Source organism: Schistocerca americana, chromosome 7 (assembly GCF_021461395.2).
Source record: "Schistocerca americana isolate TAMUIC-IGC-003095 chromosome 7, iqSchAmer2.1, whole genome shotgun sequence".
In the NCBI taxonomy this organism is placed as follows: Eukaryota; Metazoa; Arthropoda; class Insecta; order Orthoptera; family Acrididae; genus Schistocerca; species Schistocerca americana.
In genome coordinates this window covers 77,171,151-77,194,176 of record NC_060125.1, presented here as the reverse complement: position 1 = coordinate 77,194,176, position 23,026 = coordinate 77,171,151, and the positions used below count along the sequence as shown (strand labels likewise).

The 23,026-nt window shown below is 40.8% G+C and overlaps 1 protein-coding gene across 1 annotated transcript in view; it reads right to left on the bottom strand.

The window, feature by feature from the left end:
- The window catches only part of LOC124622726 (tubulin polyglutamylase ttll6-like), a 500,830-nt gene extending 479,747 nt beyond the window's left edge, over window positions 1-21,083 (bottom strand). Inside the window, exon 1 of the mRNA XM_047148517.1 lies at window positions 20,701-21,083. Within this exon, the coding sequence (XP_047004473.1) occupies window positions 20,701-21,083 (383 nt within the window). The remainder of the gene's footprint in view (window positions 1-20,700) is intronic.
- Between the last annotated feature and the right edge of the window lie 1,943 nt (window positions 21,084-23,026).

Below are 23,026 nucleotides of genomic sequence, written 5' to 3'. Positions count from 1 at the left end.
AATCGATTGCAGAATTGGAATTTCTGCAACCAGAAGCGAATTTCCAGAATCGATTTTGAAATGTTTATAAGACCACCCAGAAGCGTTATTGGGAAGTCTGTTAACGAAATCCGTTTTTGGGAGGGTGACAGTAGCAGTTGATCAGTAAAAGGGAACGGTACAGTGAAGCTGTGGACTGAAGTTTGAAAACGTCTTAATTGTAAATGTGTATATATCTAGAGACAAAACGTATTTCCGGAGATACACAAAGACGTGGGAGTCACACCCTTGCCGAAAGGTACGTTTATCTCCTGTTTGATTTTATGTTCAAAGCTGAGCAGTGACGATGTTTATACAGCTTGTCCTGCAGCATATATGCTACGCGTTCCATCAAGTATGTAGTACGGAAACTATTGCTTTTTTAGTAAACACTAAAGTGTAGAATATTAAAAATTAGTATTTTTTCGCAATGGGCTTTTGGAAGGAATGCGTGAATACGTCACTTGACATGCAGAGCTTTAATTCAAGGTTTTCTCGGTGAAAATAAATTCGAATTATTGCTCTCTGTGTGTTTAATGTATGTTATAGAGGGAGATTATTATTAATTATTAGAGCCTTTTGCAAGTATTGCCATTCTACACTTAAAGCTCATAAAAAGGACCAACTAGATCATGCAAAAAGTAAAAAGCACGAAGGAAAATGTAAAATGTAAAGCATAGCAAAATCTTAACAAAAAAATAGAGCCTCTAGAAATTAGCGACCACATTAAAAGGGCAGAATTAAAAGTTGCTTCTCCATTAATAGTGTAAATCACCTAGGAGAACTGCTGCCAGTGTTAGGACATTCAACTACTTTGCAGGGTCGTAAAATACATAGCACAAAATGTACCACGATCATTAAAAATGTAATCAGTGCTAGTCTGCAAGAGAATGTTATCCTAGAAATAGAAAAAATTTCGTATATTTTAATTACTGACGAAACCACACCTGTAACGAATGAAAAACAGCTTCGCATTTTGTTTAGGTACAGTAACTGTCTGTTTTGAAGAAATCATTATAGCCACACTTTATTGCATTCAGTAATTAACGGCTTATTATGCTGACACCATTTATAATGACCTAAATTCAACATTGGAAAGCAAATGTTTTAAAGTGAAAAATTTGGTTGGAATTGTGTTCAATGGTGTAGGGGTAGTTGTAGGAATCCATAGCTCTCTAACTGCTGTTCTGAAAGAAATAGTTCATGTTGTTGTTAAGTGCATTTGTCATTCTCTTCACCTTTGTCCAGAAAAAGCTGCAGCAGTCTTCCCACATCCATTGGAATTTCTTATTAGAGAAACATATAGTTGGTTTTCTTAAATTCCTAAAGGAGTGGACCAATACAAACTGTTGTATGCAACTTAGACTGATAACTGCAGTCCTAAAAAAAAAATCAAGGACTCCCTGGTACACTTTGGCTAGCTAGGTTTTCTGCTATTGATACAATTATTAAGCAATGAGAAGAATTGAAATTGTTATTTTCTCTCGCTAAAAGCGGCGATAAATGTTACATGGCTGAATAACTTTACAATTTAATGGATTGTCCAGCATACAAAATGTTATTGATGTTCCTCAGAATTAATTTGCTTTTTCAGACTGAAATTACTGAGGTTGAGGAAGTCTTGGAGGACATCTTTCTTTCTTAATATCTCTACGCAGAAAGGCCAGTGTACCCACTCAGAAAAACTAACGGAATGGACTCACAAATTTTCATTTGGACGATCATTCACGTGTGTTATTAGTTTCAGCGTTAAGCCAGAAGAACGTTCCGATAACCATGAGAGATGCAAGAAGTTTTTAGTAGAATTTTATGGAGAATTTAAAAAAAATGATACTAGAAACACCTCAGAACTCTCATAAAGAAACCACACAGTCCTCTTGAGATGATCACCACAGTCTAATGTTTTTAGTAGAATTTTATGGAGAATTAAAAAAAAAATGATACTAGAAACACCTCACAACTCTCATAAAGAAACCACACAGTCCTCTTGAGATGATCACCACAGTCTAATGTATTATAATTGTTTGGTGAAATTTATGCATTAAAGTGTTGCTGCTAACATAGTATTATTTCTTGCCGCTCAAACATGGTCAAGAGTTGTTTTGCATATGGATTCAGTAATTGATGGACGACAGGAAGTGGTATTCAACTCCACCTGTAAGTTACATATGCTTTAATATATGGTAAAGGAATCAGTGTCCGAGAAATTCAAATAGGGTACAGAGATAGCTAAAATCTTTTCAGTCTCCTTACTCACGTCCAGAAACTTTGAAGAAATGGGTGAACACTGTACTAATAGAATACTAAACTCCATTTAAACATAGCGTCATTTGCAGAGCTCGCTTTACAAGTATGACGCTGTACCGAGTTTATTCAGTGTTCCAGGTCATTTTCAAGTGAAAAGGAATCGGAGACGGCAATTTGTTCGGAATACACCATCATTTCTGAGGTAAAACCATGTATATAACTAGCAACAAGGATACACATTGCTGTTGATGTATCTTTCTATATTTGTAGCAGCTCGTAATTATTGCTGATGGATTCTTTCAATTTTGTTTCAGGAAATCATTGAGATCCAAACGTATGTTACGTGAATCTAATGGCAGACAAGAGAATTGTGATGCAAGTGTTCAGACTGATGTGTCTCATACAATTGTGGCCCATAGGTAAAAAGTGAGACGATTGCAGATGAAACTTAGGCGGCGTGAAAAAAAGGTGCAAACAATTGCAGTATCATTTGTTGTTGTGGTCTTCAGTCCAGAGACTGTTTTGATGCAACTCGCCATGCTACTCTATCCTGTGCAAGCTTCTTCATCTTCCAATATCTACTGCAACCTACACCCTTCTGAATCTGCTTAGTATATTCATCCCTTGGTCTCCCTCTAGGATTTTTAACCTTCTCGCTTCCCTCCAGTACTAAATTGGAGATCCCTTGATGCCTCAGAATGACTCTTACCAACCGATCCCATCTTCTAGTCAAGTTGTGGCACAAATTCCTCTTCTCCCTAATTCTATTCAATACCTCCTCATTAGTTACGTGACCAACCCATCTAATCTTCAGCCTTCTTCTGTAGCACAACATTTCGAAAGCTTCTATTCTCTTCTTGTCCAAACTATTTATCGTCCATGTTACACTTCCATACATGGCTACATTCCATACAAATACTTTCAGAAAAGACTTCCTGGCACCTAAATCTATAATCGACGTTCACAAATTTCTCTTCTTCAGAAACGCTTTCCTTGCCATAGCCAGTCTACATTCTATATTCTCTCTACTTCCACCATCATCATTAGTTTGCTCCCCAAGTAGCAAAACTCATTTACTACTGTAAGTGTCTCATTTCCTAATCTATTTACCTCAGCATCGCCTGATTTGATTCGACAACATCCATTATCCTCGTTTTGCTTTTGTTGATATTCATCTTATCCTTTGAAGACACCGTCCATTCTGTTCAACTGCTCTTCTAGGTCCTTGCCAATATCATCGGCAAACCTCGAAGTTTTTATTTCTTCGCAATGAATTTTAATTTCTACTCCAAATTTTTCTTTTATTTCCTTTACTGCTTGCTCAGTATACAGACTGAATAATATTTGGGATAGGCTACAACCCTGTCTCACTCCCTTCCCAAACACTGCCTCCCTTTCATGCCCCTCGACTCTTATATTTGCCATCTGGTTTCTGCACAAGTTGTAAATAGCCTTCTGCTCCTTGTATTTGACCCCTGCCACCTTCAGAATTTGATAGAGAGTATTCCAGTCAACATTGTCAATAGTTTTCTGTAAGTCTACAAATGCTAGAAACGTAGGTTTGCCTCTACTTAATCTATCTTCTAAGATAAGTCGTAGGGTCAGTGTAGCCTCGCATGTTCCAACATTTCTATGGAATCCAAACTGATCTTCCCCGAGGTCCGCTTCTACCAGTTTTTCCATTCGTCTGTAAAGAATTCGTGTTAGCGTTTTGCAGCTGTGACTTATTAAACTGATAGTTCGGTAATTTTCACACCTGTCAACACTTGCTTTCTTCGGGATTGGAATTATTATATTCCTCTTGAAGTCTGAGGGTATTTCGCCTGTCTCATACATCTTGCTCACCAGATGGTAAGTGTTGTCATGGCTGGCTCTCCCAAGACTATCAGTAGTTCTAATGAAATGTTGTCCACTCCTGAGGTCTTTTTTTGACTTAGGTCTTTCAGTGCTCTGTCAAATTCTTCAAGCTGTATCATATCTCCCGTTTCATCTTCATCTACGTTCTCTTCCATTCCATAATATTGTCCTCAAGTATATCGCCCTTGTATAGACCCTCTATATACTCCTTCCACCTTTCTGCTTTTCCTTCTTTGCTTTAGACTGGTTTTCCATCTATGCTCTTGATTATCTTATAGATGGTTATCTTTTCTCCAAAGGTCTCTTTAATTTTCCTGTAGGCAGTATCTATCTTACCCCCAGTGATACATCCCTCTACATCCTTACATTTATCCTCTAGCCATCCCTGCTTAGTATTTTGCGCTTCCTGTCGATCTCATTTTTGAGATGTTTGTATTCCTTTTCGCCTGCTTCATTTACTGCTTTATTATATTTTCTCTTTTCATCAATTAAATTCAATATCTCTTCTGTTACCCAAGGATTTATACCAGCCTTCGTCTTTTTACCTGCTTGATCCTCTGCTGCCTTCACGATTTCATCTCTAAAAGCTACCCATTCTTCTTCTACTGTATTTCTTTCCATCATTGTTGTCAATCGTTCCATGATGCTCTGTCTGAACTCTCTACAACCTTCTTTCAGTTTATCCTGGTCCCATCTCCTTAAATTTCCACCTTTTTGCAGTTCCTTCAGTTTTAATCTACTGGTCATAAGCATTCAATTGTGAAAACAGTCCACATCTGCCCCTGGAAATGTCTTACAATTTAAAATCTGTTCCTAAATCTCTGTCTTACCATTATATAATCTGTCTGAAACTTTCCAGTGTCTCCAGGTCTCTTCCAGCTGTACAACCTTCTTTCATGATTTTTAAACCAAAACTTCACTAATTCCCACTATATCTAACTTTAACATATCCATGTCCGTTTTAAAATTTCCTAACGTACTTGCCCAATTAAGGCATCTGATATTCCACGCACTGTTATGTAGAACGCCAGTTTTCTTTTTCCTGATAACGATGTCCTCCTGAGTAGTCCCCGCCCGGAGATCCGAATGGGGGACTATTTCACCTCCGGAATATTTTACCCAAGAGGACGCTGTCATCATTTAACCATACAGTGAAGTTGCATGCCCTCGAAAAATATTACAGCTGTAGTTTCCCCTTGCTTTCAGCTGTTCGCAGTACCAGCGCAGCAAGGTCATTTTGGTTAATGTTACAATGCCAGATCAGTCAATCATCCAGACTGTTGCCCCTGCAACTACTGAGAAAGCTGCTGCCCCTCTGCAGGAACCACACGTCTGTCTAGCCTCTCAACAGATATCCCTCTATCGTGGTTGCACGTACGGTATGGCTATCTGTATGGCTGAGGGACGCTAGCCTTCCCGCCAGTGGCAAGGTCCATGGTTGATGGGGGGCAATATTAATTACAGTGCTGAAAAAAAGAAGCTGTCTAAATGACAATCTGGAAAATGCCCTTCAGGAACATTTTAGTAGCTTTCGTTTAGAGTTCATAGTTACCCAACTGAAAAACAGTGGTGCAATGTAGCAATCCAGGCGATACTTTGAACTAACCAAACAATTTGCCCTCACTCTGCATTTCTATTCCCCTATGGCTTATAGATTTGTATGCTCAATGTTTCTTTTGCCCCACCCCAGTAGTTTTCGTGGTTGGGTATCATCAGTAAATTGTGAACCTGGCTATCTACATGAGGTTTTACACTACCTAAAACACAATACAAATGACACTAGAGAAATGAAGGGTAAAGTGGCTAGGTTGGTAAAACTGGCCACTGCTTATTTGACGTCTTCAACAGTGCTGCTTTCTACCAAGAAGTGACCAAGCTAGGTGTAATCAACACCATTAGCTTTGTCAGTGACGTTGACAAAGGAAGCTTGCTCCGTTATCTTTCTGTGAAAAAGTTTAGGTTTTTCGATCGTTTGATGTAAGGTAAATCACTCACATTACTTTAGTTTTATGTAGAGCAGTAAGTTTTACGATATCGCGGTCCACGCAATGCCTTTTGGCTTACAAATATAAGTCACTGTCGTTTCTTCGGTTGTACTGTTTCGCGCGTGAACCACTAATACAGACATGGCGTCCGATCGGGAAAATTGGTCATGCTAAACATCGGAGAGAGTGATTAAGGTGTCCACATTTACCGACGAATGGCCACCATTTCCGACAGTTCATTTTCAGTCTATCTGTCCCAATGAGAATTAACTTATTTCATATTTGATGCACAGTATAAGAGTTGCAATTAAAACATTAAAAATCGTTTTATACACAAAAACAATATCCGTTATTCTCCTCTTCTGCAAGGGTTTGCAAGAGCTTCAAGATGCCAAGAAAATACATCTGGAAGACAGATCAACAAACATGGGACCCTGTTGCAATGCAAAACGCAACCGAACCAGTAAAGAATGATTACATGCCACTATCAGCAGCAGCAAAACAAATCAATATGTCACGTACCGGTATTACACTGAAATGAAGAGTTCTGGGGAAAAATAGAGATGCAATTGGCAGTAAGAAGGTTATGGGCAGCTTAAGGGCAGTGTTCCGTGAAGAACAAGAGCAAGAAACTCTATGGAACTACAGTGTATGACCTGCGGCGATTAGTATTCCAGTTGACAGAGCGAAATGAAATGCCACATCATTTCAACAAAGTGTCTGAAATGACAGGTAAAGATTGGGTGGCAAGCTCTAGAGAATGGCATCCTAATATTAATCTGCGAGCCAGAATCTACCTTAATGGCTAGAGCACGAGCGTTTAACATGGTGAACGTAGACAAGTTTTTCGATATCCTTAAAATATTGCAAGATAAATGATTCCATCCTGCTCATCGTATTTATAACAGATGAAACTGGTCTTCTAACAGTGTAGTCCAAGAATAGCAAAGTGTTTGACTCAAAAAAAGACGACAAGTTCGAGCCACTACCTCAGCTGATAGAGGGTTACTGCAGACTTTTGTGGCGTGCATGTCTGCAGGAGGAAATTTCATTTCCCCTTTTGTAATCTTCCCTAGTTGAAGAATGAAGGTTGAACTTAAAAATGGGCCTCTGCCAGGAACCAAATTTGCATACTAGCCTACTGGGTGGATGCAGAGTGAAAGTTTTTTTAAGTCGAACATTTTTTAAAACATGTAAAACAGCTGCTCAATATCCAGTTCTATTAACTTCAGGCGGTCACCCTACCCATACCAAGAGCATAGGTTTCATTGATAAGGCCAGAGAAAATCATACAACTGTTGTGTGCTTGCCTCCACAGTGCAACCACTTCGAATGTGGCATTCACGTCTCCTTTTAAAATCTTCTACACACCAGTTTGTGAAAAATTTCTTTGCAGTAATCAAGGAAGAATTATTACAGAGTTTCAAATAAGTACGCTCTTGGGTGAAGCGTTTCTTCATACAGCATTTCTAATGACAGCAATCAATGGCTTTAGAAAGTGCAAAATTTTTCCTCTGGACCAGGGCTTCACAACATACGTGCTCGCGGAGCAAGCTGTGAGCACCAAGGCGCGAGCACGGAGCAGCGCGAGCACGCTACCCCCACTACCGGATCAGAGCGGAGAGTGGGGAGAGTCACGTGGGGCACACAACAGCTGCCGCCAGTCAATGTAAATCCTCGGCCACCTGCAGGGATATCACTCACGAATTACTACTGCGACCAATGAAACAAATAAAGGAGAATGTACATGCGCCACATAATTTTATTAGCTTAGTGTATGCCTCTACATTCGTATTAATTTGTGAACACAATAAAAGGTGTCACTGAAGTGTTGGCTTCTCGGTTATCGTAGTTTTTGCCCTTTACAGTTCCGTCTATGCTCAGAGTAATTGTTCTTGTGCATTGTAGGCGCAGCGTGCAGTTTAAATTTCGATCAAACAATGCGTTTCTCAGGCGCGTCTTGTTACATTTCATTGCAGAGAACAGTTGTTCACAAACATACATGGAACCGAACATTGATATTATTCTAGCCACCAGTTTGTGCAAACGAGTAAATCTGTCCTGTAGAATTACAAAATGTTTTTCTTGTTCTGAAATTTGTCTCTGTATTCTCTGTCACACTGCAGGTCAATAATTTCTAGCTGCAGCTCAGGACGAATCTCTTCAATATTCGCTGAATATGGAGAGGAGAACAGATCAAAATCACTGTCTAGTGCTGTCAGATCTTGAAAGCGTTGATCAAATTCTTCCTTAAGGGCAACTAAACTATGTGAATAACGTTCACAGTCTTTGTGAACATCTTGCATGGATGATAATTTAGGAGAATGAGCTAGATTTCCTGTTTCCAGCTGACTCACCCAAAGTGTCAATTTCATTTTAAAAGCTCGTATTCGATCTATGAAATGAGTAATTAGCAGATCTTTACCTTGTGGTGAAATGTTCAAAGCATTCAGAGGGCTAATTAAATCTGCTAAGAACGCGAGATCACATTTCCATGAAGGCTCTTTCAATTCAGGAACACACATGTTATTTATTTCCATGAACATACTTATCTCATCTAATAGGCAAAAAAAAAAAAATCGATTTAATAGTTCGCCACGACTAAGCCAGCGGACCTCGCTGTAATAAGGCAGGCTACCATACTGGCTTTCTACATCCTCAAGAAAGCTTTTAATTGCCTGTGTTGTAGCCCATGCTTCCTTATATAATTGGTTGTAAGAACAACAACACTCATCACATTTTTTAGTGATACTCTTTGCACATAAGTTTTCCTGGTGGATCACACAGTGAACGCCCGTTATTTCATTCGGCACAGTCAGTTTTTGCATTTTCTCCTTCAACAGCGCAACGAAACCTGAGTTTTTCCCTGTCATCGCTGGTGCACCGTTTGCAGACACTGAAACTAAAGAATCCCACGACAGTCCTATATTTTCAACACTTTCTTCAACACTACTTAAAATATCACCTCCGGTTGTAGTGTTCTTCATGGCTACCACATCGAGGAGCTCCACCCTCACCTGAAGATCTCTATTAACACCTCTAATGAATATGTGAAGCTGAGCTGCCGGCCGAAGTGGCCGCGCGGTTCTGGCGCTGCAGTCTGGAACCGCGAGACCGCTACGGTCGCAGGTTCGAGTCCTGCCTCGGGCATGGATGTGTGTGATGTCCTTAGGTTAGTTAGGTTTAACTAGTTCTAAGTTCTAGGGGACTAATGACCTCAGCAGTTGAGTCCCATAGTGCTCAGAGCCATTTTTTTGAAGCTGAGCTGTTCCAGTGATATCAACACTTTCGTCCAGAGCTAGAGAATACGCCATAAAATCTTTACAGATATTTGCAAGCTGGCTCTGGAAGTCGTCTGCCATGTCCTGTATGCGACGCATAATGGTCATGTTAGATAATGGCACAATCCGAAACTGTTCAACTTGAGATGGACACAAATGTTCCGCTGCAACTATCAAACATTCTTTTATTAAATCGCCATCAGTGAAGGGGCGCAGGGATCTTGCTAAAAGCAAAGCAATTTTGTAACTCACTCTGAGAGCTGCCTCAGTTGATTTTTTTTCGTCGTCCAGATCTTCTTCTGATAGCTTCCTTTTAAGTTTAATAACTTCCTGTGCACGATCTGGTCCATCACATTTCCCACTTCCATAGTCTTTCGCGTGGTACGATATATAATGTCGCTGCAAATTAAATTTCCTAAAAGAATTCAGCGTTTTGTGACATACTAAACATTTTGCAACACCATCTTTTTCTGTAAACAGATACAATTCCTCCCAATGGGGGGTTGAACTGCGAAGGCATGGTTGGGGTTACACAACGACGACTTGACATGATTCTTAACCAGCGAAGTGACTGTTAGAGCTGATCGTAGTACTTTAAATGTTACACAGTCGGCGCGAATTCAATAGGCACGCTGCGGCCCTATTCAAACGTGCGCGCGCATTTCCCCTCCGTCCCATCCCTCCCTACTCCACGACCTTGCACCTGCTCGCGAGCAAGTGCCTGAGCAGACGCGAGTGCTCGCGCTCAAAACCGGCCAGTTGTTAAGCCCTGCTCCAGACCCTAACATGTTTACCGATGCAGCTGTGATTACTGATATTCCTTTGGATAGAGACACTAACATTGTGCCTAGTTCAAATATTGGTTCTTCTCATTGCGAAACTGCTGAGTTTTCTGCAGGTGCTGGTCCCTCTGGAGCCAAATAGCTGTGTCTTCTTCAAATACACCAACAGGGTCATTTCCAGAACCAACTTATCAGCTGTCTTCAAGTGTAGGCTGCCTTCAGATTATAGGTGATAAGTGTTCTCCAAGGGAAGATTCCCCTCGTTGTCCGACCACTGAAGAATGTCCCTCTGAGCATCCAACAGGTGAGTTCTGCATAAACTCAAAGAGTGTAAAACCTTTGCCTAAGAAACAAAGTGTGAATCAAAAAGAAAGTAGGACAATATAAAGACTGTCATGATCACTTCAACTCCTTATAAAAGTGTGTTGGCTGAAGCTAAAAAAAAAAAAAAAAAAAAAAAAAAAAAAAAAAAAAAAAAAAAAAACAAAGATAAAGAGATTTTAATGAAATAAAGGAAGTTCGAAGAAAAACAAAGAGATAAGATTAGTATCCTACAATGTAAGGCAACACAAAATAAATGTAAGAAGCAAAAAGCAGGACCAAATGCTAAGAGAGTTTCTGCTAAAACGAAACATTTTCGAGAAGAAATGGAAGGAAGAAAGTCCATTGATGAGGAGAGTGACGCAGACTGCTTTTACTGCAGGGAAGCATTATCTAGATCTAAAGAAAATGAAGGATGGCTAAGACGTCGGAGTTGTAAACACTGGACTTACGACCTGCACACTGTATATGATGAGGCTGATGACAACTTCACCTGCGATATTTGTACATGACTTAACGTTGCTTCTGAGTGGATAAATTCGGAATGAACTAGACTGAAATAGTAACCCATAGGTAGCTTTTCACTTCTCTATTTACATCATTAGGAATAATTAATACTTCTCATTTGTTCACCTTTTTGTGCCAACTATCTATTGCAACACGTTTCTTTCTCATTTATATTACTGTTCTCCTAATAATAATCAACAGTGAAATAAAAACTATAAGCTTATCCATTTTTTAAACTAAATAGTGTATTTGGGAATGGTGGCAAAGCACCGGCCACTTTACACCATTAAATAGGGAAAAGTGGTCATTTACATAAACATTTATATATCCTGTAAAATATGCTTTTATCTTAGCTATAAATATTTAGTGTGATACCTTATAGTATGTAGATTCGAGATGTATATGCCACAAGCTTCTGTTAATAGCCATGGTTTCATGAAAATTCAATTTCACTTAGAGCGACTACTCTACCCCATCCTACCGTATGTCAATTAGGAAGCAACTTGTGTGGAACAACAATAAAAAATGTGTACAGTCTAAGTTGTTTTGGGCAATATTGTGAATATAGATGCAGAAGAACTGGCTACTGAAACTTTAGTTTTTCAGATAGTATCCTACACTGAAAAGGTTAAGTGTCCAATTGCGTATATCCTCGTAAATAAACTGTAATGAGACGTAATGATTGAAAGTGTGTGAGTTTGTGTACTAAAACTGTTTTCTATCGGTATTCTTGTGAGGTCAGTGACATGTGACGGTGCTACTGTCAACTTTCAGACACTGAAGAGTCTTGGGTGTTCACTGAATCTGGGAAATATTCCCCCTACTTCAAGCATCGTGCCAATGACTTTAATGTTCATGAAATCCTTGCTCCATTCCATATGCTGAAATAGTTCGTAGTACTTCAGCTGAAAAGAAAATAATTAACTGTGAAGCTGTGGATGTGAAATGGGACTTTGTTTTGAAGTTACATTCTCTACAAGAGTGTGAATCTTTAAAATTCGCCAATTCACTTTTTGGTTCACATGTGAATTTCTATAATAATAAAATAAATCTCTCTTTAGCGGCCCACACAGTGACCTCCAGTGTTGCTGGTGCCACTGACTTTATAGAGAGTCCCCAGCAACCATATTTTCAGGACACCTCTGTCACTGTAAATTCATCAAAATTATTGATAAACTGTTTGATGTGTGCAACTTTAGGAATGCTCATACTAAGGACTGTAAACAACCACTGAGAGCTGAAAATGTAAAGTATTACCCCAGATCACGTGATCTAGGGTATTACACTGAATTTCTTTGCCATACAGAAAGCTTCCTTCAAATATTATGGATTTATGGTGTGTGTGCATTATTATATCCACAAAAAACGTTTATGGTGGGATTTTTGATGTGCACCCATGGTATTAGAAGCCTCTCCCAGGAGCTTCTGTGTCGGGATACGGGACGTCTAAAGTATTTTTTAGCATAAAAATCTCAAAAGATCATCTAGAACTCTTTTTTTTCTTGCATCACATCTAGATTTAAAATAAAATATGGCGTTCCAGTCTTCGATCGCTATTCTTTATTTTCAGTTACCGGTTTCGGGCTAGCTGCCCATCTTCAGATCATATATTGTAGTTACAGAGTAACTTGTCCGTACAGAACACTCGGTTCGCTGTCATAACTGTACGGACAAGTTACTCTGTAACTACAATATATGATCTAAAGATGGGCAGCTAGCCCGAAACCGGTAACTGAAAACAAAGAATAGCGATCGAAGACTGAAACGCCATATTTTATTTATTGAACGATCGTGGAATTCCCATTGAGACAATCATGTCTAGTTTTGATAAACATCTAGATTTGGTTATGATCCCACCACATTACAGTTCATGTCCGCTCTGAGAGCAATGTTGCTCGAGAACAATGTTACTGCAAGTGACAAGAGTAATGTAATTGAAACTGAGAAAGTGAGGTCTTTCAGTGTTCATGGATCTATATATCATAAGATACAAAGTGATAAGTTGACTCACGATAGTGAAGACACTAGTTACTCTGAGGCTCTGGATTCAACACTACTCAGTGAATGCCAGGAGACTATTATATCTTATATATCAGGATACGTTGTGAGATAGATTATTCAAATGTTAAGAAATACTGAGAGCAAAGAACTTATTAGTGCTCCTTACATGTGCCCAGATGATCACACATACTGCAACTCCTGTGGCAGATCCAGCGGCCTTTATTATGAAGGCTGAGAGAAGTTGTTTGCTTCACCTATCTGCAGCAGTGTTTAAAATAGCGCGGCATACAGAAAAATGATTTCGTCCTGCTCTGGTGACGTTTACCTTAAACTCAAACCATTTTTATAATAGGCCTTTTTTGGTGAACAAGTCAATGTCTTTGAATATATCTGGCAAAGCGCATACATTAATCTCAGCCATTGACTGTGAAGACATACGTGAGTCACTGTTAATAAAATGCATTGCTACTGTGTACCTTCAAATTATAATAAGGGCACACACACAAAAAAAAACAACAGCTACTGCACATGATAACTATTCTGGCATGAGTTAAATGGGCAATTTAATTACATTTGCCAATGTGTAACATGTGAATAGATATTAAATGAAGCAAAACAATAAATAAAAGTTAAAATCTGATGACACTAATTTGACCACCTCCTCCCTTTCACAAAATTCCATCTGTTAATATAACAACTTGTTAAGTGATTCATATTACTTCTGAAGATTTTTCTATGTTAGCAGCTGAAATGAGCAACAAAGCAATGGTATAGCAGTTTTGCTGCCAAATGAGTTTTACAGAACATTTTTTCTCGTTAAGTGTAAAGGGAAAAGCACTTTGCATCATATGTGTTATTGTATGAAAGTTCACCAGATATCTGACGAGATAACCATAATAGGAAACTTTTCATGTCAATGTTTTGGTCATTTTGTGTCGCTGTATAGTTTCTTTATTAAGGAAATGAAATGCGAAAAGTGAAGGCAAGAAATGTGTTGTGCAGAGGTAAGACTTTTGAGAAGTATAATTTGTGAGCCTCTTTAGCGGCGGTATGCAAATTACGTATGTAAACAGAGCAGAATAATTTGCGAAATTTATCTTGCAGAGAAGGGTTAACAGGTACTAGGCAGTGAACTCTAAACCAAAACATGTCATGTAATATACATAAATGGAAACATTTTTTCTGCATAGCAGAAGAATTTCACACATTGCCCCTGTTTAAGAAGGCCACTGTGAGGTCACACATCATGGGTTTGCTTCATGTAAGTAGTCTCTGCAGTTCACCATTGAGCTCACTGGTTGACACTTGGTTCAGTGGTTCATGGGAGCGCCAATAAATGGGTAATGCTTATACGGTCGCTCTCACCAGCCACTGCGCCGAGTGTCAACTTAGTTTGATGTACCGGCTGGTTATAATTAAACTTTCCCTACTTAACACGTTATAACACGGGAACTAACTTGGTAGCATTAATGTCAAGGACGTGGCGAAGAGAAATAATGCAGAATCAATTCAACTTAATGTGCTGCTACGATACACGGTACCAATACATACCATTACCATTATTGGTACAAAAGGGGCCCAGTATGGTGCCCATCAGTGTCCAGAAGAGTCTGAAAGCGCAGGATTGCATTCTGGACAGCAGAACGAAGCATGTCCGAACGCGTGCTGGCTACTTCTCTTGATACGCTGCGCATCAGATCAGCACGTGTAAACAGAGCACTGGTAAACCCTGCCCATCAGGTAGCTCCACAACCAGAAACCAGAGAGAGTGAGATCAGATTGTCGTGCCGACCAAGCATTTGGAAACGATCGGCTGATAATTCGATCGTTTCCCAATGTGTTTTGGAGAAGCAGGTGAACTTCACGAGCGATAAGTTGTGGGGCACCATCTTGCATGAAAACTGTTGAGTTCAGTGTCTCTCTCTCTCCTATAGGGCGAGTATGATATGCTGGCGAAGCATATCGCAGTAACTCTGGCCAGTCACACTGCACATCTTTGATCCTTGAGCGCCAATCTGTTCAAAAAACAATTGGCCAATGATGAAGGTAGCCGTGAAGCCACACCATACGGTGACACGTTCATTATACAGAGGAACTTCATGCACAGTGACTCGAGGTGAAGAGTCACACATTCGGGTATTCTGTGTGCTCACCACACCCGACAGAAAAAAATGAGCTTCGTCTGTCCATAGGATGGGCTTGGCCAGCCCTCGTCAACTTCAATCCTTGCGAGAAAGTGGAGAGTGAAGTCAACACGTCGTTGTGCATCATGTGGTGCAATCTGCTGTATGATGTGGACCTTGTACGGATACCATTTGAGAATAGTTCGAAGCACTTTCCATACAATCCACCACCGGTTGTTCAACTGTCGTGACACAGCACACGCACTGCCTGATGACGATCGGGAATTGCGCGCAGCGTTGTCTACCATAGCAACATAGATTTCGTCAATCATCTGTGGCGCAACCGGTCGTCGGCCTCTTCCCGGAGCGACGTCTAGTTCCCCAGTTCATTCGAACTTCATCACGCTTCACACCGCAGGTGGAGAAAGAGGACCCTTCCGTAATCCTTTCACCCGACGATATTCTCGAAGTGCAGCTGCAGCATTACTGTTGTTCTGTTAATAGAGCTATTCAAATAATGCCCTGCTCCTTTTGTCCAAGCTCATGTCGAGACATCAGCAAGTGCACTGCGACTGCTCAGGTGTGTGAGACAATCGTGATGACTGACCACGGCCCCTGGTGGTCATAGTTCGAACTGGACGGTGGCGCTGTGACACATGGAAATCATGCACCCCAGACTCTGGACATTAATGTTTTCAAGTTTGGTACTCGTACGGTAATTACTCGTATTTTCCATGTCATAAATAGGGCAAGTTTATTTATAACCACCCGGCTTAATAACAATTGCTCATGTTCAGCCATGGAGTTCTCTGGTGTTGTAGGATCTGAAACATCGATGAGAATATGCTATTTGATCAAAGGCTTCCGATTTTTTCCTACTTAGGACTGGAGCAGGACACGACAGTAGAGGAAGCAAACAAAAGAAAGTGGAGGGAATATGTAATGCGCCTGTCCTTCTGGCCAGTACTTTGGTTGCTACCGAGTTTCGGTTGGCTGTTAGTCGTCGTGCCTATAGACAGTGGCATAGCATGGACATCTACCACCTGGGGCGAACCCTAATTTTGCCTTCCCGCCATTTTCGAAATTGAGCAAAAAATAATAAGAGAATGCGTAGCAGTATTTGGTTGAATCTTATCAAAAGAAAACAGACACGTTGCCATTTATTTCTCCTGCGTAAGTTTTTGGGTTTCTTTTACGCTTTCTGTTATGCTGAGCAAATCATTTTCGAAGATTATTTATATGACCTGTATCTGTGAGTTGTCTGCAACAGCAAAGAAAAACTTCACATATTTAAGACAGTATCAGGAAATAAAACATAAACATTCATGCACTGAGAAGTAAATAATTTGTAGCATGTCATTTTTTAACCTGTAGGGAATGGGTATCATAGCAATTAATTATGCTATTCTCATTTAAGTTTGGAGAGTACTTACACGTGTATTTAGTGTATAATAATTCCTCGACAATGGGAGCTCAGTAGGCATTTCCACCGTCCATTACATGATATGCATCCAGTCTGCTTATGGACAAGCACGTTCCATCTGTCGGCTGACAATTAGCTGACAGGCCGAATTCAGTTGAACCATGCTTCGTTAGGCTCATGAGAATTCCACCACTTGCAAGACATTATCTTGAGATATAAACCTCTCAAATTTTCGTAACTTTGGGATGAAAATATTGGTAACGAATGGTTTTGCCAGGAAGCGACACCAAAGGGGAAAGTGCTAATAGCAGGGTGGATAGTACCAGTAGCAGAAGAGGGCAACGAGCCAATGGGAGTGCGTACATGAGGGCGGAAGACATTCAGCCTGTTACCGCAGCACTTGTTGGCTGAAACATCTAAACTGACCGTCCTCCTGATTAGAGATTTATATGACGTAGTAAGAACCCTGTGAAATCTGGAGTAGCCGGCCGTTGTGGCCGAGCGGTTCTGCGCGCTTCAGTCCGGAACTGCGCTGCTGCTACGGTCGCAGGGTCGAATCCTGCCTCAGACATGGATGTGTGTGATTTCCTTAGGCTAATTAAGTTTAAGTAGTTCTAGGTCTAGGGGACTAATGACCTCAGATGTTAAGTCCCATAGTGCTAAGAGCCATTTGAACCATTTTCGAATCTGGAGTAACGGTGGACATCGCGCTGGGTATGGCGAAGAGGTGGCACACTTTTTTGGCAGCTGTGATTTTCGAGGGTGAGTGCTTATGTATTAGCTTAAGCATGTCCGTTATTTTTTTGTGGCAGCCATGTGTTAGGTTCTAGAGCTAATAGTTAGTTGAAGAAGGCTTTCGAATTAGAGAATTAATTTGTCTATAGCCAGGGCTAAAAACAGTGGCATTCGTCTTCTGAATCAAAGTGTATTTTTAGACCCGTGAATAACAATTTAATTTCAGTTTACTTTAGCGATCGTGACGTAGACAAGATTACTTTGGGTAACGAAATAGAGTGCGTCTGATGTCACCTGGAGCACGGGGACGAGAGCAGCAGACGTTCTCACGGACGTGGCCAAAACAAGAGAAGGAACATCACAATTTCGTTACGTTTAGGATTCGACTCAAGTATCGTGACAAACAGAGAACAACGAATTCAAACAAAGCTACATTATTGACATCAACATTATGTGAATAAGTACCTAATGACGTTGTTGTACTATATGTAACATCATACGACTTTATAGAAACAATCTGTTAGGACCCGTCACACGTGCCAGCGATATTGCTTGAAATCGATCGCCTTGCTCGACCCTCTCACACTCGAGCGATTTAGCAAGCTATGTCAACCATTATTTCGAACGCTTGAAGTGCTGCCATGGAAAATAAACCGCTGTGTTCAGAGTGGTGATACTGATCTCCGTATGTTGACTCATATTTGCAAAAAGTAATAATAAACGGAATGAAATTTATTAAACTTGTTTTGGAATGCTTGTACAGGAACTTAAGGCTATCTTACAGATTACATTACGTTTTTCGTTGACTCAACTAAACTGACACGATCTCAGTAAAATTGCCCTGAAGATGTTTTCCTTTTTACACAAACGTTTGACCCAAGAATGAATATTAACGCTTAACTTTGATTTTGTTGATGTATTCAAAAGTGGAAGCGTTTACGTAGCACAATGAAAAATTTAAGAGGAGGTTGAGCATGTATTTATCTGAATACAATGGTATATTCATACCTTCTAATTTCGTTGAAAAATCTGTAAGTGCTTTTATATGTTCCCTTCTAGAGAAGAGACGTGATATGAGGATATGACATCTCACTTTGTAAACACCAGAATGTGTTGACAAATCATCTTGAAACACAGCATCAGGGTCAATGTGAAGCCTCGAAGTTCAAGGATGCACTAACTTACTTATACCGACTGTAAAATAAACCCAAAGAGCTGGAAGAAAAAAAAACTGCGATACTCTGTTACTGTTTTACATGGATTCAAAATAAGAAGATCTTTCTTATATTGAAATTATATTCTGCGCGTTTTTTGCAGCTTAAGCTCTTTATTGGTGTGGTGACTGTTAATTGTTGCCTCTTGTTCGAAGACCAAAGTAGTTAGATTTGTTAATTTTAAAGTGAACATTGTTGACCTTAAATAATTTTTTATCAGTTTAAGCTTAGGGAAGTTTCTTTCACAACTAACATTGCTTTTGTCATCTATAACGAATATTCTCAGCGTTATAAAAGTATGTTAGGCAACCTTCTTCAAGATTGGACTCATAAATATTAAATAAACACAATGGGCCAGAGTGAATAGGGTTAAGTTGTTTATTACACTTTGCCGCAGGTGACTTCCTCATCATCGACACCCAGTATTATTGCAGGTCTTTGGTAGGCATGTTTTTCCGCCAAATTCTGGGGCTGTTGGAACCCTTCGCGAATATCGCCAGTTACTTTATATAATGAAGAAACATTTGTGATTTTAAATCGTCTTTGTGCGATAAGCCGGCTTCTCTACTTCAGTCGCCACAAACGTGTCTCTTCCTGATTCAGCTCGGAAGCTCAATAGAAATGCCAAGTTCTTCACACAAGCTTTAAGGGTAACGTACACTAAGGTGCAAAAGTCATGGGATAGCGATATTCTCATGCACAGATGGCGGTAGTATCGTCTACACAAGGTAAAAAGGACAGGGCACTGGCGGAACTGTCATTTGTATTCAGGTGATTAATGTGACAAGTTTTCCGACGCGATTATGCCCGCACGACGGGAATAATAGACTTTGAACGCGGAATGGTAGTTGGAGCTAGACGCATGCAACATTCCATTTCGCAAGTCGTTAGGGAATCCAATATTCCGAGATTCACAGTGTCAAGAGTGTGCGGAGAATACCAAATTTCAGGACTTACCTTTCACCATGGGCAACGCAGTGGCCGACGGCTTTTACTTAACGAGTGAGAGCAGCGGCGTTTGCGTAGAGTTGTCAGTGCTAACAGGCAAGCAACACAGCTGGAAATAACCACATGAATCAATGTGGAGCGTACGACGAATTCATCCTTTAGAACAGTGGGGCGAAATTTGGCTTTCATAGGCTCTGGCAGCAGCGACAGACGCGTGTGCCTTTGCTGACAGCACGGCATCACCTGCAGCACCTCTCTTGGGCTCGTGATCATATCGGTAGGACCCTAGACTGGAAAACCTTAGCCTGGTCAACTGCGTTCCGATTTCATTTGGTAAGAGCTGATGCTAACGTTTGAGTGTGATGCAGACTCCACGTAGCCATGAATCCAAGTTGCCAACAAGGCAATGTGCAAGTTGGTGATGGCTCCAAAATGGTGTGGGTTGTGTTTACATCCTCCAACTGAACCGATCATTGACTAGAAATGGTTAAGTTCAGCTGTTTGGAGAGCATTTGCAGCCATTCATGGACTTCATTTTTAGGAATGACAATGCGCCATGTCAGCGAACCACAACTGTTCGCAACTGGTTTCAAGAACGTTCTGGACAATTCGAGCCAATGATTTGGCCACACAGAGCGCCCTACTTTAATCACGTCGAACATTTATGGGACAACATCCAGAGGTCAGTTCGTGCACAAAATGCTGCACCAGTAACACATTTCTGCGTGGGCCTTCCATGCCACGTCGCGTTGCTGCACTATGCCGGGGAAAATAGGGTAGGTCATTAGGGGGAATCCTCTGACTTTGTCACCTCAGTGTAAAGGATTGGGTTGGGTTGGGTTGTTTGGAGGAAGAGACCAAACAGCGGATTAGGGAAGGAAGTCGGCCGTGCCCTTTCAGAGGAACCATCCCAGCATTTGCCTGAAGCGATTGAGGGAAATCACGGAAAAGCTAAGTCAGGATGGCCGGACGCCGGTTGAACCGTCGTCCTCCCGAATGCGAGTCCAGTGTGCTACCACTGCGCCACCTCGCTCCGTCAGTGTAAAGGCTTGTCTACGAATTCCTTCAGTTTATCTCTCAACATCGCCTGTAACACGCTTGTTTACTGAACACACTGATGTACATTAAGTTTGTTTATTTGTAAATTATTTTAGGTATAATTCATTTCACGCACTACCGGCTGCCGGAGATCTAAAATACAAAACTTCTTTTTAAAGTTTTCGTGTCATGTCTAATGGACTGCATCTTGCTCTCCAACCTGTTTCCTGTACCTTCTTCAAACTCTTGCCTGTAATAGCAGTCAGTGTACATGAAAAATAAAGCATAACCAAGTTCGAATGTGCTGAAGAAAATCAATGCATTCACCTCCATCGAAGCCTCAAGCAAGCAGACTAGTTTCAAGAAGTTGTCTGGGGAGACTAAAACTCCAGCATTAGGATTGATGTATTTTATTCGTTGCTGCACATCTGTCTCTCTTGTGACCATTGCAACAGCGTTATCGTAAGGTTGTTCTCTAAAGTTCATTACGTCAAGCCCATCAGCAATGGGTTTACTTAGTTTCAGCTCACTAATACCTTCTGCTGTTTCACTGAAATCTGTAAAAGATACCACTACTCGTGCATCCCGATTCTCAGTCACCATGTATGCTAATACTTGTTTGATCTTTATAGGAAGTACTCGGAGTACTGTCGAATATAACGGAATGATACTTACCTTTTGAACATGACTATGAGGGTTGCCAGAAAGTAATGAACCCCATTTTTTCTTCGACAATTCTTTATTGAACGTAATGAGAATTATACACACGAGAGAATGGTGTTTTATCCTAACACCCAATTTTTCCAAAAAATCTCCATCCTGTTCTGTGGCCTTCTTCCACTGTGAAACAAGGACGTGTGTGCCCTGGGCACCAATCCTTGTCCTGGTGGCGGAGCCAGTGCTTCTGTGTGGATCACCTCCTGATCGACCGCAAAATATCTTCCACGAATGGCATCCTTTAATGACCCAAAGAAGTGGACGCCCGCTGCAGCATATCAGGCGTGACAGCTGTGGATGGCCTCCCCGACTGCTGCAGGTCATGGAGCTCCGCTGAACCACTTTGTGATGACGTCACCCTCCGTGCCCAGCGTCTAACTGTACTTCTGTCGACAGCAGATGCTCCACAGACCTTGCACAAGCGCTTGTGAATATTCCATACAGTTTCTTTCTCTGCAGTGAGAAATTCAATGACAGCACATTGCTTGTAACGGACGCCATTTTGAAACTGTCCTACAGCTACGCTATCTGTCGGAAATGACGGAAACTTGGCGCGCTCACTCAGGAGACTTCAAATAATACATACGTAACGTTTCACATTCGTAGCATTGTTGCGTCCGAGAAAAAAAATGCAGTGCATTACTTTCAGGGCAAACCTCGTGTAATTTTTGGATGAACTTTTTTTCCCTAAATTTCAAGAAAGTCGTTTTGACAAGTAAAAGAAATTTTTGACAAATTTTTCTTCTTAGTAAACGTTTTTGGAAAATATCGTAGATGCACCAGATCCAAACCGTGGCCACTGTTGACACTGGAGTCATCTTCTCTATGGCCACTTGACTCTGAGCCTAATTTTCTTTTCCCAGGAAACTTATTATATGAAACATTCTGGTTACCATTTCACAGCATATTTTTATTTCTTTTGCTGTGACTTCTTGCTCTTTTTTATCAACTGCCCTTTCTGAAATCTTGTTTCCAACTCTTTCCATTACAGCTCTTTATTACTGGCTGTCGACTTTGAGGTTCACTTCCCAGCAAGTATTAAACCCCTCGTTGGAGTAAAACTTCCTTTTGTTTTGTGGTTTGTCTTCTCAAACAAACGACAATAGAAGCAAAACAATGACGCTTTAGATGGAGAAGAAGCCATCCGATTGCGTAAAGCTTCTTCCCCATTTATCAGTGGGCACCAAAACCACGCTTGCGTTATCCCCCTCCTTGACAATGCTTCTGGGTGACAAGAGGCTGTGTCTGACTGAACCGTGAGTGGTACTGTCGATTCTTCAGGAAAGTCTATATTAATGTACCGTAAGACTTCGCAATCTCGCCGTTCTAACAGTAATCGCAGGTTTGAATCTATATTTTGAGGCCATTTTCCAATATAGTTTCCGTCTCAGGTGCTGCAGCCATGGACTGTGCGGCTGGTCCCAGCGGAGGTTCGAGTCCTCCCTCGGGCATGATTGTGTGTGTTTGTTTGTCCTTAGGATAATTTAGGTTATGTAGTGTGTAAGTTTAGGGACTGATGACCTTAGCAGTTACGTCCCATAAGATTTCACACACATTAGAACAATATAGTTTCAGACGAAGACTGGCCCATTTGATGTGCTTACAGTTTGTTCTGGTGTCGCAATTTCGGCAATCGGATCGGAAGCCTGTGAAGCTGATCAATTCGTTGTCAATTACAGGTTCCAGAAAGTCATCAGCGCTGGATACTTCATCTTCTTCTTGGTTTTGAGCAGTAAGAAAATGGCTCTGAGCACTATGGGACTCAACTGCTGAGGTCATTAGTCCCCTAGAACTTAGAACTAGTTAAACCTAACTAACCGAAGGACATC